The sequence below is a fragment of the Choloepus didactylus genome, chromosome 6 (genome assembly GCF_015220235.1).
Source record: "Choloepus didactylus isolate mChoDid1 chromosome 6, mChoDid1.pri, whole genome shotgun sequence".
Classification (NCBI taxonomy): domain Eukaryota; kingdom Metazoa; phylum Chordata; class Mammalia; order Pilosa; family Megalonychidae; genus Choloepus; species Choloepus didactylus.
The window spans coordinates 14,511,329-14,528,725 of NC_051312.1; the positions used below are offsets into that span (position 1 = coordinate 14,511,329).

Consider the following 17,397-nt stretch of genomic DNA (forward strand, 5'->3'; position numbering starts at 1 on the left):
GGGAAGTCGTCCGGTGGTGTTATCAGTGCTCACTGCGTCCTCTGTGAACGTAGGCCCTTCGGGGAGCTGCACTTGGACCTGTGCCCCAGTGCCCAGATCTCCACACTGGAGGATGAAGGTTTGCAGTGTGCTTAGCCTTGGAACTCTGACCAAGGAGGCCACTTGGTGTGTGTGTGGAGGGGGTGACACTGGTCTCCCAAATGACACCGGACCTCATTATTGAGTGTTGGTACCACCCTCAACAACCTACCATTTTATGGACAAGGAAACAAGCTCAGAGAAGTGTTGGCTGAAGGCCACCCAGTAAGTTACAGAGCTGGGATTTTAAACCGTCTGACTTCAGAGACCAAGCTAAGTAGACCATCATCGGCTAAGACAGAAATGGGCAACTGGTGATCCACTCCACAGTCTTCTAGGAGTCTAGTGTGATGGTCAAGTGTGGACTTTGGAGTCAGAAGCCCAGGTTTAAATCCCAGCCCTTACGTTCTGATGTGTGACCGTGTCCCAGTTTCTGCATCTGGAAAATGGGCTAATGGTGCCTACTTCCTAGGACTGCTGAGCATTAAGCAGAGAGCTGATGGGCAGAGTTCAGTAAATGTTGGCTCCTATTTTCCCCTGCTTGTGTCAGCCCTGACATCCAGTGACACTGCTCGGGTTTGTGGTGGCCCTTGAAGCTTGAGTGCCTGTTAGAAATGTTTGGCCTGGCTGCCTCCTTTGTTTACCTAACATTTACTGTGGCCTTGATGGTACAAAGGTGGCTCGAACAGAATCCAGGCAGGGAAGGGGAGTATCCAGATGAACACAACCTTAAGACGAGTTCTGACAGAGGGGCCAGCACAGAAAGGGGTGTGCAAGGGCTTTGGAAGTCGAATGCATCTGGGAAGAGGTGACACAGGCAGTTTTTGGAAGGAGAAGTTCCCTAGATGACAGGGCAGAGGAACAGTAGGGGTGGCTGGTGTAAGAAGAGGGCCTGGCAGCCCCACTGCCCATGCCGAGATAAGGAGGGTGAGAGCAGGTGGAGAAGCCAGGAGGGGCATGGGCAGAGTGGGAGGCAGGGGATGGTGCGATGTTCAGGGAAATACTCGGGGACTGGACCAAGGCGAGTTAGGAGGCTGCTGCTCTTGAACCAGGAGTCCTGAAGTCCTGGCATCTCACCTCAAGACTTTGAAAATTGGAACGTCTTTAAAACCAACATTTTAATATTTTATTTTGAAACTTCATTCAGAAGTGTCTAAAACACACCTGTCCAAATTTAAAGAGTAGTGTAATATCTTTTGTCCACCACCCAGCCTAAGAAAAAACATCCAGGAATCCTCTGTTCTTCCAGGAATCCATTCCCCTTTCTTGCAGAGAGGACCACTCCCCTGAAATTTGTGTTGATCATTCCTTTGCTTTTCTTTACAGTTTCGCAACTACACTGTTTAGTTTTTACTGATTCTCTAACGTAATGTAAATGAAATCATTCAGTCGGTCTACTTTGACACATGAAGCTAGAGTTTATTCACTATTGTGCAAACCAAGGCAAATGGCCAACAACTCACACCAGACTGCTGGAGCAGTGTTCGTTGGCAGCAGGAGCAGTCACGGGCATGCAGGTCCTGAGTGACCCTCCTGTCCCCTGGCAGCGCTCCGGGAGAGGAATCTCTCCCTTCGGGCTGTGGTGCTCATCATCTGCATGATTAGGTGTGATCAGGGGCAGAATTCAATAGCAATATGTGACCTGGAAGAACCTTGGCTCCAAGGCTGTTCTCCCCTCTCAGCTTTTGTCTTTGGGGAGCTCCAGCTCTTTCCACTGGTATGACCAGGAATCTAGGGCCCAAGTTGTGCAGTTGCATTTAATTGACATGGCCAGTCTGCAACAGAATTCACTGCATCTGCATTCAATGGTGGCAAGCAAACCAGCTTCTCGAAGATAATTAGGGAGCTGGGGGCCACACCTTGTAACTGATCAGTACTTTAAGCACAGGCATAGCTTGGAGATATTGCAGGTTCAGTTGCAGATACTGCAATAATGCAAAAATCACAGTAAGCGAGTCACATGAATTTTTTGGTTTCCCAGTACATATAAAAGTTGTGTTTATGCTATACAGTAGTCTGTCTAAAAAATATAAATATTATATATATTTATAAAAATATATAAAAATGTCTGAAAGATAATGTACCTACCTGAATTAAAATGTGACACAGAGACACAAAGTGAGCACATGCTGTTGGAAAAATATGGATAGACTTGGTTGGTGCAGGGTTGCCACAAACCTTCAATTTGTAAAGAAAATGCAGCATCTGCGAAGTGCAGTAAAATGAGGAATGCCTGTACTTGGTAATGGCTGGGTCCTGTGGCCTTGTAAGAGGCTCCATTTCTGGGGGGTCAGCCTGGAAGGAATAAACTGATCAGGTAAACCCTTTCTTTTCATCCATTGTAGAATTCCATTATAGAAACACACTACAATTACATTTATGTATTCTGTTGTTATTCAAGGCATTTTTTGGGGGATATTTTATGAACGTTCTGGTGCAAGGGTTTTTTCTAGATATTAATCTGGGAGAGGATTTATGAGTGTCACAGATAATGTTATTAGGTAATGACAAACTGTTTTCAGCATGGTTGTTAAATATACTTTAACAGTTGAACGAGTGCTCCTGACTCCAGGCCCTCACCAACACTTTTCTGACTTTTTAATTTTTGCCTGGTCTATTGGGCATTATAATCACATAATTAGGTTTAATTTTCATACCTAAGAATTACTATTGAAGTTGATCATTTCTTCATGCACTTAGAGGCCATTTGAGTTATCTTTTGTGAAATGCCTGTTTGTGCCCTTTTGCCCATTTTTCTACTTTAAAACATACTTATCTAAAAATTTATACATACATACACACAGGATAGGATAGTAATTCTTCGTCAATAACATGTCACAACCATCTAACTATCTCTCATTTTGTGCCTGTCTTTTCACTCTTGGGGTCTTGTTATTTCTAACTGTGAAGTGCTCATTTTTTCTGTAACTTTATCAGTGAGTATTCTTGGAGATTTAGACTGCAACCACATTCTTCCAGACGGGATTTGTGTTTGATTTTGCTTAAAGCCTGAGGATCACTTTAAATTAATTATCACCCTTGTATTACTTTCAATTAAATTCAACTTGTGGGGGTTTTTCAGATTCAACCTGTGAGATTTTTTTCCCTCCTCTCAACTCAGACCAGAATTTCTCAGGGGAAATTTTTTTTTTCCCATCCATCCAGCACCAAGATCAAGAGTCAAGTTTCCTTGCTGCCCCTTCCCGTGCAGTGGGTTTATTCCTCATTCATTTTTTTTTTTTTTTAACCATTGTGATCTTATTTGTATTCCAGGGTTCTCAGATCTTGTTTTTTACGTCATCATATTGAATGCCACCCCATAAATTAAGCCCTTGCTCTCTCTCCTGCCAAACATAGCTCTGACTCACAAGGGGCAGGCCTCTCTGCTGCACTTTGTATTTTTCTAGCCCCAGGTAGGGTCCATAAAGTTTTGAAAGAACCAGAAAAAGTCTCTTTACAAAACATCTTGAAAGTATCAAGCTCTCTGCTCTTGGAAACCAAAAGCTTCTAAACCTGTAGTTTTGTTCTGTTTTGTTTTCTTTCCTTCTTTCTTTGCTGAGAATTTTTCCAACCGGAGGAGGGTAGTCCTGGCATATACTTTCTGCATCGCAGTAAGTGTTGGTCTAAACATTCTTTTCTGGTGTCGGTCATTCCGCTGATTTACCTGTGCCATGATTCATTCTACTTACTCTGAAGAGTGTGTGATCTCAGACGGCATTTGCTGCTCAGTTGCCTCCTGAGTTGAAAACCTCCTTCCCTCTGGCACTGAGGCTCTAGCCCCCTCGGGTCCCAGCTTTAATGGGAGACTTGTGTCGAGACTCCCCACCTTGGCAGGCCCTGGGCTAGATCTGCAGGTTCCTGTACTCAACAAAGCAGAAGGGCAGGTGCTCAGGTTTTATAGAAATCCCCAGGGTGGAAGCTGGTTTTGCTTCCCAGATTTTTTGCTTTTATTTTATTTTGGCCTCTGCATGCATTTTTATTCTTTTTCCTTGTCAACGCAGCAGTGATTAAATTGTTTTAAAAACATGCTTAAATCGGCATTTTAGTTGAATTCAGAAAATTGATCTGGGTATCTAGTTTATCCTGCTGGAAATAAAAGTGGAACTTTTTAAGAAATGACCCTACAGAAACGTCTGGGCATGGAGCCATACAAAGAAGTTAAATTGTATTTAAGCTAAATTAAGCTAAAGTAATGGGCTGTGGCATATTCTCACGCCTTAAGGCAAAGCAACATGAAATTGATTTGATCTCAATGCATAATGTAAGCATGAGACAGTCTAGGGGGAGATGGAGAGACAGGGGCTTCCTTTAGCCACAGGCCCTGCCCCCCCTCCCCAAAAGGGCAGGAAGAGACAAAAGCTGATAGTCTGTAGAGCAGCTCTGCTTCCTGCCACAGGTCAACAAAAGTGGTTTGTTACAATCCCATCAGGTCTGACTCAACCGTTCTCAGGGCTCAGGTATCTTCCCACACTATGAGATGGTGGTATTGGAAGAAGGTTTTAAATTGGGCAAGATGTAGGCTAGACTTTAATTCCTAGGAAAGTCAGAGCTTAGCTTGTTTCCCTCCTGAGATAGCACAGGGATCCTCGTACTCATATATTCATATATTTGTTTCTGTAAACAGAATCCTTTGATGTAGACATGCTGACAAGATCTACGTACAACTTCAATCTCAATGTGCTCAAGTTACCTGTCAAAAGTCATGCTCCAGAATACACCTGACTAGGAGAGAAGCATTTGCAGTGTCACGGGAGTGTCATAAGCAAGTAAATGGATACACGTATGATTATACAGGGAAGAGGAAGTTCAAAGATAAAAGTACGAGAGAACAAATACTATTACATAATCTTCTCAAACAGTAAGATTGTCAGAACCCCTCAGAAAAAGCCAGTGGCAAACTTGAAATTAAGGTGAGGGTGTTAAGCCATTGATTTGTGAAAGCTTTTTATAGACACAAATCTGGGGAATAGAAAAAAAGATATGAAGAGGCATCTTGTAAGATACAGGTGGTAATAATGCTTGGCCTCTAATGAAAGAAGTCCATTTTAAAACAGTGCGTTTGTCTTGTAACGCTCAGATAGGCAAGGACTTAGAATGATACTGGTCTGCGGGGACAAGGTTGTGAAGAGACAGGCACGCACACTCTCCCAGAGCCCAACAGTCATAAGGGACAGAGCTTTTGACTCAGAAGTTCTATTTAAGTACTTCCTCCGAGAAAATGGTATACAAAGAATTACATGCTTACATAGTTGTATTCTACACTTGTTATCCTTAACGAGAAATAAACTCAGCTCCCATCAAAAGGAAATCGAATGTGTCATATCTTAACCACAGTGTAGAGGGTAATGCATCTATCAAACACGATAGGAAGTGACCCAAGATGTCTACCCTTGTGTTCAAAAAAAAGTTAAGAGAAAAGTCAGTTGTGTAATGTTCTGATTTGTACTCACAGAGGAATGCTTTGTTTAAACAACATCAACTCCATCCATAAAGCCACCCTCGCGTGCAGTTTGTCATGCTTGTAACGAGAGTGTATGACGCAGACTGGGGTAAGAAGAGCTGACTCGATGGAATGGATGGAAGCAGAACCCTGGGCCTGGCAGGCCACTTGGCTCCTCCAGCCCACCAAGCTAAGAACCCTCACCTGCTTCACCCTAAACCTGAAGAATGTATCTGTGTCCCCCTGTACCAGCCAGGGAGCTAGGCAGGGGAGGACCGGCATCCCTGGTGAGGAGTTAACTGCCCTTCCCCACAGCAAGTATCTGGATCATCTTGCCTCAGTGTTCAATTCTCTTCAAAGTCTGAAGGCTAACCCCTCCCCTTTTCTCAACTTGGGCAGTAAACTTGACCTCATGGGGCTGGGGGAAGGGAGCATTACATTTGGAGCAGGAAGAAGAGAAATTCTAGTTAATAGTTAATGCCATTCAGTATGTGTTGGCCTCAAAGTACTATTCTAAGTGTTTTAGTCTACTAACTCATAAATCCAACACCCTTATGGGGTGAGGCATTATGCCCATTTTATGGATGAGAAAACTGAAGCCCAGGGAAGTTCAGTAACTCATGTGACATCACACAGCTAGTAAGAGGCAGAGCCGGGTTTGCACCTCAGGCAGCCTGGCTCTCGAGTCCCTGTATTTAACCAATACCTGGAGGATGGACAAGATCTGGTAGGTCAGAGCCAGGGGCCCACAAGGCCTAACTCGAGCACTTCAGCTCCCTATATGCCATCTCCACCACAGGCCCAGAAAGCTGCCTGAAACCAAGTTCAGTCTTCCCCTGTGGCTCCTTCTCCATGTTCCCCAGGGGCTGAACCCTACAGCCCACTCACCCCACCTCGACGGCTACTCCTGCCCAGCCTAGAAGATCCACATGTCCATCTGGGGTGGTCTTTGCTGTCACATCATAGATGAAGGTCAGTGTCATACCTGGGCAAACTGGTCAGCAGCAGGGTCAGCACCAGCACCCACCCACCAGGTGGCCACACGCTCTGGGGCAGGCAGCGTTGGGGCCGGCCGTTTCTGTACTGACTGGTCCTGGGAGGCCAGAAGCGGGGAGGGGAGGCCGATGGGCAGGATCCTTTAGTGGGTTCGGAGTGGGGATGGTGAAGAGCTCCTTCAACTCAGGTTTAGCTCTGTTGGCCCTGGGAACTCCGGGTCCCCCCTTTCCTGGGATGGCGGCCAAGTGGGGAACTTGAGGAGACAAAAACTTGTCTGGGGGAAGCAGACAAGCTTCACAGGCCATTAGCCCCTGCCAGGTTCCTGACTTCCAGCTAAGCCATGGCTGTTCTCTGACTGCCTTGGTTTACCCTCCTACCTGGGCCCATCCTGTCCTTACCACAAGGCCAAAGTTCTCAGATTCAGGCCCTGGGCTCTACCTAGGGGCTGGCAGACATTAAGTATTTGGGGGCCACAGTTTTCTACATAGCATACAAATGGCACCCTACATCTGAAAGGACAGAGCTGACATGGAGAAAAGTTTCTAAGATGACAAATAATTCTGTGCCAGTTATGCAAATAACCACACCCATTTTCAGTGAGTTTGAGATAATGGTTTATTGAGCCCATTCACCCTCTGTTGCCTTCCTGGAGCTTCCGGGCCCAGGTCTGGCTCAGGCCCAGAAAGACACTGACCACTAGGACCAGGGCAACGGCCAGCAGCAGAACGACCGCCCAGAGTGGAGGCTTCGGTTTCGAGTTCCCGGTGGGACCTGCCAGAGAGAAAGGATCTGAAGGACAGCAGGACAGGGTGTGGCCCTTGCCACGCGGCCCTCCACACCAGCCCTTCAGAGCCACAGGCCACAGCTGAAGCTGCCCTTCTGCAGAGAAGGTGGGCCGGGCATGTCTGTGCTCAGCTCCCCGCTGAATGCAGTTAAGCCATCTCTCCTCACACTGCCTGCAGCTCCCCTGTTTCATCAACATGCTCTTGGGCACCTGAGGCCTGAGGGGACCCCCGCAAGCCTCCTACCTGTGGGCCCCAGCGTGGGCTCCTGCCCGTAAGAATCCTCAAAGCCCACCGGCCCTGGAGAGCTCACAAGGTTCTGGGGCCCGGCAGCATTGTGGGGGTGACCCGAGAATCGTCGCAGTCCTGCTCAGGGGGAGAGGGGGGTCTTGGGCTGCCTGGGGAAGTAAAGAAGAACCAAGAACACCCCCCAGCCCAGCCCCACCGCACTCACTCGCAGTCCCAGTGCTACAGGTGGTGGAGCAGGTGTCGGGCCCTGAGGGGCGGCAGGCAGAAGCGCTGCAGAAGAAGTAAACCTGGAGGGGAGAGGTGGTGTCAATGGATGGGGCTGCCTCAGGGCCGCTGGGCAGGAAGCACCGGGGCGGGATCCAGGAGGGGGCTGAGGACATGCTGAGGCCGGCCAGGCAGGCAGGCAGGAGAAACAGTGTGCTGGCCAGGAGAGACAGGCTGACGCCCCGGGGCACCGCGCTCTAGAGCAGTATGTGTCGCTTCCCAGTCTGGAATCCCCGTCTCCCTCCTTCCCATCGTTCCCAGGCTGCAGTGGGCACCGTCGGGAACGCTGTACTTGGTGGAGCCCCAGCCCTCAGCCTGCTCCCCCAGCTGTGCTCTGGATTGCTTCCTTTTGCCCTGCCGACGAGAGAGGGAATTCTGAGGTGGTGGAGCTGGACCAGGCCTCAGGGAGCAGATGACAGCTCCCTGTTTTCTGGCTCCCCAGCTTGGCCACCAAGGCCTTGTTCACATGCTGGCAAGTCAGGCTCCCAGGCCACACCGACAGGCAAGGCCCACCAGGGACTGTGGGGAGAAGGAGAGGACAGGTTACCGCTGCTTCCAGAAACACCCGGCAGGGCAAGCTCCCAGAAGGCGAAGCAGGAGGGGTACCAGAGCTGGCCCCTTAGGCCAAACCAACAGATGCCCCCTCATCAAGCAGGTTAGCGTCTCTTGGCTCAGGAGGAGGCACACAGCGGAGATGAGAATTAAGGCACCCAACATGTACTAGCAAGTGAAATAAGTTTACATCTGAAACAGGTATCTTAAAAAATACCTAGTCTGTGTATATTAATGTGACTGACATATTATTCAGTAGAACAAAAGCTAGATGTAGGGAGCCATTTGTATGCTATTTAGAAAACCTAGATGAACATACCCTGATTTTATCCACGCTTATCTTATGGAGAAGTTGCTACGTTATAAAAGTTCAGCGCCGACTTAACAGTGAACGTGTTATCATTTCTGGAATCAAACGAGGCCACCCTTGAACACCGTGATGTGTGTCAGATTTAGGGCTGACTAAACCCACACTTGCATCCAGCACCTTCCATGCTTGCTCTCGAGCTGTTTATGGGCTGCCTCCCCACTAACCGAGGCCAGGACCCTCTGCTCACCACCGTCTTCAATTCTCAAGTGACACTTCATAAAATCCAGCCCATCCCAGGAGCTTTGTCAGCAGTGTCCCACGTTATCCCCATTTAACTTCTGGGGAGCAGGCAGGAGGGTGCTTCCTTACCAGTCCCCTGAGGGCCTGCTGGGAGCCGGGATCCAGAAAGGTGAAAGTGGAAGCCGTGAAGCGCTGGTAGGGGGACGGGAAGGGCAGGGCTGTCCCCTCCGAGGCTACCATTCGGGTCCTGTAACTGTCACCGTTGAAAGGACACCTGGGAAGGAGAGGAGTCACAGGGGCCTCCCAGTGGCGTGTGGGCAGGGAGGGAACCCACAGGGCGGCCTGAGCCCCCCACCCCGCCACTCACCCGTCTGCCAGGAGGGGCCACTGAGGCTGCTGGAAGGGGCTGGTGCTGGGAGTGGCCCAGCACTGGTGCAGCACCAGGCCCAGCTGGGGGTCCACCCTCTGCAGAAGCCGGACCTCCACGTGGAGCGGCTCGCGGAGCAGCCTCACGAGGGGGTAGTCCCCCTTCCCGTAGTAGGAGCTGAAATTCTCATCTGCAGGGAGAGGGGCATGGGGGTCTACAGCCAGCTGTGCACAGGGGAGCCTGGGACAAGACAAGCAAGTCTGGGGAACGTACCCTTGGCAATCCGCAGCTCGAGCCGCAGGGGGCCGGACTGGGTCACCGGGCCGGGCGAGGGGGGTGGGAAGATGGCCGCCTGGATGGGCAGGAAATCACTGGCATTGAAGATGCAGCGGACTTGAAGCCTGAAAGCCAAGGGCAAGAGGGTGGGAGGAAAAGACACAAATCAAGAGTCCCACTTAGTTGATAAACTGGGTACCAACGACGTGGATGCAGCACTGGATGGTGTACACTCAGGAGGGCAGCTGGGTGCTGTCCCAGCAAACACCAGGGTGCCACCATTGCCAGGTGGGCGGGGAAAGCTCACCCCTGCTCCTCTCTCCTGCTGAGCCTCGTCTTCCCAGCACGGCTCAGCAACCTCCCCTTCATTTGCTCTTCAAGTATACGAGCCTACTGTGCCAGGCCCGTGCTAGGTGCTGGGGCCCCCGTGAGGCTGCCCCCTTGTTGGACCTGCCGTGGCTACCCGTGGACATCTTCCCTGGTCCAGCGGTTGAGGCCCTCGGAGCCTGACAACCAAGCTGGTGCAGGCCTGGGAGCTCCAGCATCTGGCAGACCCGGGTTTGAATCTCCTTAGCATTTACCGGTGGTGGGATCACAAGCAAGTGGCTTAATCTCAGCCTCTTTGTAAGTGAGCGAAACCACTCCAAGAGCTGTGCCAAAGTCAAGCACCAGTGTCTTCACCATCCTTGCACTGTTGGAGTACACCTGCCATTGTGTCCTAACCTTTGCCAGCCTGAAGGCTACTCGGCCACACTCCGGGTGGGAGACCCATCCACCTTTATCTCCCAAAGACTCTACCTTCACCTGTCTTTGAGGCAGAGCTCTGGGTGGCAGGAGATCAGAGTCCGAGGCTGGGTGCCTTTGGGGAAGGTGTTCTACAGATGAGGCCTGTTGCCAACTAGCCATCGAGGAGGCCTCTGTAATGGCCTTTCCCGTCCTGCTCCTTCCTCGTGGGCTAGAGCCTGGCGCTCCTGGACTCGTACCTTCCTCCGAGACTCCCTGGCCCCTGTGGCGGGTTCTGCCTAGCCCCCCACCAAGTTCTTCAGTCCAAGAATCTAAAGCATGACAGGTTTGTCCCCCAACCTTGGATTCCCCATAGGTCAAACGTTGACACTTGCCCTGCCCTTGCACTGAGCAGGAGAAGAAACACCCCCATGCACCTGTCCAGTGCCAAGCATGGAATTTCTACAGCTTTCTGGTAGTATACACATGCCATCTGACCGGGTGAGCAGGCTGAGGCCGGGCTCCACGCCCCTGCTCCCACAGTCGCCCCGGGACCCTGGGGTGGTTTCGCCCACTGGGTCAGCAGGTCTGCTGGTCTCCCCCAGCTCCTCCCCCCACCACATCCCGAGGCGTGTGCTGCCTCCTCCATGGATCTATAGCCTCTGAGACCAGGAGGTGGTGACGGCCACAGCCTCAGCCCCTTCCTGTGCCTGGAAGGAGATGCTTTCAGCCACTTGAGTTTGGCCCTCGGAGGGATAAGGACTCCAGCCCTCTTGGGCCCTGCCATCAGCTTCCATTTGCACCCACATGCTAGGCCTGGGCAGATCTTTCGTAGCCCTCATACCAGCCCTGAGAGATGCGTGACCCCCATCCTAGCTGGAGAAGTGGAGGCGGCAAGATGCAAGTCATTTGTCGGAGGTCACGCAGCCAGGTGAGTGCAGAGGCTGAACTTGAACTCAGCTGACTCCAAAGCCATTCTAAGCCACCCTGGGCTGCACCCCCACGTCACGCCCAAGCCCACAGGCCCAGCCTGGTCGAGGGTCTCCCCCTCACCGGAAGGCACCATCCCGTGTTATGGACCCCTCCGGCCCCGAGCGGATGTCCACGTCAGACACCAGCTGGTTCTCATAGACGAGCTGGCTGCCAAGCACCTGCAGGGGGAGGAGCCGGGTGAGGGCCTCGGGGAGCTGCAGTGGACCCCGGCCCTTGGTCCCCTCTCCTACCTGGACCGTGGTGCCACAGCTGGTGAGGGGGAACCGGAAGACCACGAAGGCTTCTGTCTCCTGGGACGGGGAGCAGCTGGAGGGAGCGTAGGCTAGGCGGACGTTGCCCAGCGTGATCCTGTGTGCTGAGGCTGTCTCCCGGGACACCACCACGGCGGAGTGGCCGTCTCTGAAGCACTGGACGGTGGCTGGGACAGAGTCGCAGCAGAGAAGCAAATCAGGGACTTGGGGCTTAGTGACCAGCCAGCCAGCGGCAGGGGAACAGACTGGGTGGCAAGCAGGGTTTAAGCCTTGGCCTGGTGGCCGGGAGACACGGTCTCATCTTCTTCTCAACATGTTAGGAATTGGCTGGTGTGCCCCAAAAAGGTACGTCCAAGTCCTAAAACCTGGTGGTATTGAGTGTGACCTTATTTGGAAATAGGGTCTTTGGAGATGTGATTAGTAGGATGAGGCCAAGCTCGATTAGCGTGGGCCCTAATCCAACATGACTGGCATCCTTATAAGGGAAGAAATTTGGAGACAGACACACAGACAAGAAGAGGAGGTTATGCAACAGCTGAAGCAGAGCCCGAAGCCCAAGGATTACTGGCAAGTCACCAGGAACTAGAAAGAGGCAAGGAAAGATTCTCCCCTGCAGATTTCAGAACTTCTAGTCTCCGGAACCATAAGACAGTAAGTCTTATTTTAAGCCACGCAGCTTGTGGTGCTTTGTCACGGCTGGCCTAGGAAACAAAGCACCTCTTATGCCACTGTTAGCTTGAGCAAGCCCTTCCTGCTCTCAGTTTCTCTCAACCTTGGAAAAAGGTACTCTAAAGGCTGGGTCTCCACATAACTATTCATCCAAACCAGGTGTTTGAGATCTGAAGGGGATGCCATTGATAGTTCCCCTGTACAACTGTTCTAAGGCAAGCCATGTTGGGTAGTGACCCTGTGTCAGGGTCTTGGCTTGTGGTCCATCTGGGCCCCAGGCTCTCCTAGGATCAGGGCACTGGGCAGGGTGTCAGCCGGCCAGGGGAGGTGGAAGCTCACTCGCCCAGGCTTCAGGATCCAGGTGGTAGGGACTGAGGTTTGGGGTAGAGGGCTGTACCTGTGTTGCCATAGTAACACGGAACAGCTCTGCTGTTGTCATAGCAGCAGCCAGCCTGCTGACAGTCTTCCTTGGAGCTTCTTCTCACCATGCAGGGGATGCGCCCAGAAGCCACCTGGCACTGCTCCTGGGTCAGATGGGTGCCTAGGGTTGGTGACAGAGCGGGTAAGGGCATGAGCAGGAACCCGCCTGGGCAGCAGACTTCCAGAGAGATGGAGGGGGAGGGCCCGAGAGCCCAGTAAAGGGCTGTCAGGTGGGCTGCCCCTCCCCAGAAGGCCCCAGGTGCGTGGGGAAGCCCCATGTACCTGTGTGGGCTGTCTTACCAACTTCCCCTTGGTCCAAGGTGCTCCACTGGGGTGGAGCCAGGGTGGAGCGGGCAGGCTCAGGTCCAAGAGATGGTGAGGCCGGGCTCAGATGGACAGATCCGGACTCGAGGGCCAGCAGGCTGGGGAAGGTGTGGCCAGAGCCCAGGGAAGTGTGGCTGGAGGTGGGGCGGAAGGGAAGCCGACGAGGGGCAGACAGTGAGGAGGCCGTGGGAGGTTCCACGTGGGTGCCCAGAGTCCAGGTGTGGTCGGGCTTGGGACAGATCAGGGTGGCGTCTTGTGCCACGTCCACACGGCCATCAGGCAGCAGAGCCTCTATAAGCACCCTCAGGTGGGAATGTCTGACCTGCAGGTGAGGGCGATAGGGGAGCAGGCTAGGTGAGGCCGCCTAGCATCCCAGGCAGAGCAGGGGTCAGGGAGAGCCGAGCTGGGGGTCAGGGATGGGAGCTGCATTAGAGGATTGGGGCCCAGGAAGTACCTGCACCCGGGAGTCAGTCCCCCTCACCCACCAACCCACTGAGCATCCTGGCTCCAGATGATTCTCTGCTGGTGCCCAGGGCCTCGCTAGCCTGACACTATGGGGTTGGGAGGGGGTTCGTTCCAGCCTTGGGGCTCTGCCCAGAGCAGTGAACCATTTCTACCTTTCCCAGCACATGGCAGCCTTTGTAACCTGCAGAGAAGACGACAGGCTCATGCGGCTTGGAGGAAATCCAGTGGTAGCAGATGGAACAGTTGTTCATCGCAAACTGATCCCCAAATTCATCTGGGGAGGGGGCAGGAAAGGGAGAGAGGGAGGGGTCAGGGATGCAGAAGGGAAAGCCAGAGGCTCTCAGGGTACAGTGAGAAGACTCTCCACTCAGAGCCAGGGGATCCGGGTGCCAGCCTTTACTTTGCTACCAGCTTGCTGTGTGGCCTTGGGTAAGTTCCTTCCCCTCTCTGGGCTTGGTTCCCACCTCTGAAAAGGATAGTTGGCTTCAGCTGGGATCTTTCTAGCTAAGATTCCCTGTTGACAGCACACAGCAGCAGGCAGGAAAGACGATGTGGTGAAGAAAGAGTAAGGAGGATCTTGGGCACTTTGTTAGGCACTTTATTTGGTCCTTTTAAGCTTAGTTGGCCACATCTGTGGATGAGGCAGCTGAGGCTCAGAGAGAGCCAAGTAAGAGTTCTTGTGCAGATGGAGGATCTGAACCCAGGTTTTTGTAGAAAGAGCCAAGCCTGCCTGCAGGTTAATTGGCTGTTGCAGTCTCGGTGGCTCACCTGCTAGGCGTTTGCCCAACATGCCAGCCCAGGACAAGCAGGGCACCCCTCCCCCCCACCCCATATACTCCCGTTCAATGCTCAGGGTAGGGTTGGGGTCATCCTTCCCATTTTACAGATGAGGATAGGAGGCACAGAGAGGTCAGACCAGTTGCTCAAGATCACACAGCTGAGAAGCTGCAGATCCAAATGCCAATTCCAAACCCACACCCTTTTCTTCCACTAGGGCCTGGCCATGGAGTGTGGTTTGCAGAACGGCAGCCTTGGCAGCAACTGGGAGCAGTGAGGAATGCAGAATCTCGGCCCTGCCCCAGACCTGCTGAATCAGAACCTGCATTTCAGCAAGATGCCCAAGTGATTCCTGTGCATGCTGGAGGGGCTGCCCCAGTGACCAGGGAAATTAAGGTGGGCACCCCACCTCCCTCCCCTATCTTCTTAAAGGTGGCAAGGGGATGTGGGTAGCCATCCCAGGCCGAAAGAAGCTCCCTGCTTTCTCCTGCTCTAGGGGAAGGATCCCAGCTCCCTGCCAAGTGGAGAGGGGCCGGGGGTCCCACAGGCACTCACCCACCACCTTAAAGCAGAGAGTCTGGCCTGGCCTGGGGGATAGCAGCAGCTGCAGGCCCCTGATCCTGCAGACATAGGTGTTCCAAGGGCCTGGATGGCCAGGCTCCGGCTGTGGCCATTGCCCCAGCCCCAGCCCTAGGGTGGCTGCCACCGTCAGCAGCAGCGGCAAAGCCACACAGCGCTCCCAGGCCATGGCTGGGTCCCCTGCCCCCAGACACACCACGGTCCCCATGACAGCCCCCGACCTTCAGGCAGGGGCCCCGGCCTTATATGGTGGAGGTGCAGGTGCTTGCCTCTATGAGCAAAGGGGGCCCACCTGGGCAGGTGCCCTCCTGGCCGCCAGGGGCTTTGGTGAAACTCCTGCCCTGCAGGCAGGGGCAGGCAGGGGCAGGTGCTCTCCCATCCTGGGGCCCTAAGGGGCTGCTCAGAAACCTACTCTTGGTCTTTCTGCCTCACAGCTGGGGATGGGAAAATCTTGATGCTTGCTCAGCGGGAGTGATTCTGACTGGGAGGGGGTTGGGGGAGAGGCTGGTGGAAGCTTCTAGGAAAGGTGAGCTGAGACTACAGGTGGGCTCCTGCTGGCCTTGGGCCCATGCCCTGTCTCCCAAGCCCCTGATCACTTGCAATCTGCCCAGTGCTTGCACCTGGGCCTTGGGACCACGGGTCGGGTGGGGGGGGGGGGGTTGCTGTGGGGGAGGTGGTGGTGGGCAGCAGGCCACTCCTCAGGGGGGCTTTAGGGGCCGGCAGTACAGGACCATGGAGACACTGCCCGGCCCCCAAGATCCCAGCCAGATGGGGGAGGCAGGTGGGTGAACAGACTGGCACCACCTCCCCTGTGAGTTCCTCTGCTAACAATTGCTAAGAAAACCGACAAGAATGGACAACCCAATGTGATGTGGCCTCCTGCGTGGGATCCTCGGATGGAAAAAGAACACTAGGGCAAAGCCAAGGAAATCTGAAAGAGCCATGGGCATTATGCTTTATGACGTATCCACGTTGTAATGCAAGATATTAACAGTAGGGGAAACTGTGGGGTATATGGAAACTGCTAGCTTCTCAAATTTTCTGTAAACCTAAACTGTCCTAAGAAATAAAATCTATTTAAAAAACAAAACGGGAGAGGCTCCCAATCTGAAGGCTGGGCCCGCAGAGTTCCAGAGGCCTTGCTTGTCTTGGCTCGTCCTTGGAGGGAGACCCCTAAGTGCTCGGCCTGGGGGGCGGTGACTTGGGCCCCCACTGCTTTCCAGCCGTGACCTGGGGCACACGCTTTGCGCCTCTGAGCTCCGGGTTTTCCGACTGTAAATTGGGGATAACAGTAAGGCTTAACTCGCGGTGCCGGCAGGAAGGTCCAAGAGATGATAGTGTGTGTAAAAAAAAAAATTAGACGTGGTGATGCTTGAATGCTAAAGCTTGGTGAGATCACCTTTTGTTGGGGAGCTCTGGTGGGGAAAGCAGGCCGGGGAGAGAGAGCCCTAAGCCAGCACTGGAGGGTGGGAGCGGGGGGTCCTGCAAGTGCTTCTGGAGGAGAGGATGCCTGAGTAGGGGCACAAGGAGCCCGGGGCCGGGGCGTGGCATGCTGGGGGGTGTTCAATTGAGGCCTAAGGAATTGGGGAGCAGGGACCGGTGGAAGGAGATAGTGCAATGGGCAGAGGTCCAGGATTCTGTGGACTCTAGGCTGCTGGGGGTGCCGGGGAGGAAAAATTTGGGCAGGGAGGGGAGGAAGGGGATAGAGAGGTGGACTTCACTGAGGGAAAATGGGAGGTTTTATGCTTTTCTTTCTTTTTTGTTAACTCACTTGTATATAGGATGCATCTATGGTTAACCTCACTGTATCAATTTTGGACTAATCTAAAATCCTGAAGTCTCTTGTTTGATAAACCATCTCTCTCTGCATTATCTTTTTGTAGTAGATTTTTTGGACCAGACCTCATACTTTATATTTATTCATCTTATCAAATTTGACCTATGATTATAGTTAATGAGATAAAGAAAATTGTTTCATCTCCAAAAGGATTCGCTGTCCCTTAGTTTCATGCAAGCTTCCATCTAATCCATTAATCTATCTTAATGCAAGTCACTCAAATGCTGAGAAGAACAGGGTCTAGAACAGCCTCCAGGAAAATGTACTAGAATATTTTCTCCTGCTTAATGTACCACTCAGCACTCTTCTGATTTAACTAGTCAATCGGTCACAAATGTGTTATTTTTATTATACAGGAATTTTCACTCTATGTCCGTAGCTCATTAACTGTTGGCTGTTCTATTTTCTTTGTTCCTGTTCTAATATAGGTGCAGAGAGTAATTTTTGTGTGTGTGTGTGTAAACTTTTTCCCCAGGACTCAGATCATTCTGAGCTCTGATCATCCTAATCTAGTTCTGTAGTATTAGAGTAACCCCTGATATTCTCTTTTGCTTGTATGCCCTTATTTCTATCTGGTACCCAAGTCTTTTGAAATTTGATCTTACTTGAGGAAGCCAGTGTAACCAGCATGTTTTTTTTTCTTAAATTAAATTCAGTTTTATTGAAATATATTCACAAACCATACAAGCATCCATGGTGTACAATCAGCTGTTCACAGTACCATCATATATTTATGCATTCATCACCCCTATTTTTGGACATTTTCCTTATACCAGAAGACTCAGAATAAGTATAAAAAATAAAA

The 17,397-nt window shown here is 52.0% G+C and overlaps 1 protein-coding gene across 1 annotated transcript; it reads right to left on the reverse strand.

Moving 5' to 3' along the window:
• Window positions 1-7,111: 7,111 nt before the first annotated feature.
• Window positions 7,112-14,963, reverse strand: ZP1 (zona pellucida glycoprotein 1). Its single transcript, XM_037839442.1, has 12 exons — window positions 14,732-14,963; window positions 13,552-13,673; window positions 12,893-13,256; window positions 12,588-12,731; window positions 11,501-11,688; window positions 11,331-11,428; window positions 9,552-9,679; window positions 9,279-9,468; window positions 9,041-9,185; window positions 7,751-7,832; window positions 7,543-7,662; window positions 7,112-7,285 (listed from the first exon to the last, which is right to left on the reverse strand). The coding sequence occupies exons 1-12, from the start codon at window positions 14,961-14,963 to the stop codon at window positions 7,143-7,145; spliced, it is 1,956 nt and encodes a 651-aa protein (XP_037695370.1). The 3' UTR covers window positions 7,112-7,142.
• Between the last annotated feature and the right edge of the window lie 2,434 nt (window positions 14,964-17,397).

Excerpts from the sequence above, each read along its gene's own strand:
- ZP1 (XM_037839442.1), bottom strand. The coding sequence starts at position 14,963 with ATGGGGACCGTGGTGTGTCTGGGGGCAGGGGACCCAGCCATGGCCTGG. Across the intron at positions 9,680-11,330 it reads ACACGGGATGGTGCCTTCCG|GCTTCAAGTCCGCTGCATCT; the intron begins GTGAGGGGGAGA and ends CTTGGCTTTCAG. Across the intron at positions 9,186-9,278 it reads TGGCCCCTCCTGGCAGACGG|GTGTCCTTTCAACGGTGACA; the intron begins GTGAGTGGCGGG and ends TCTCCTTCCCAG.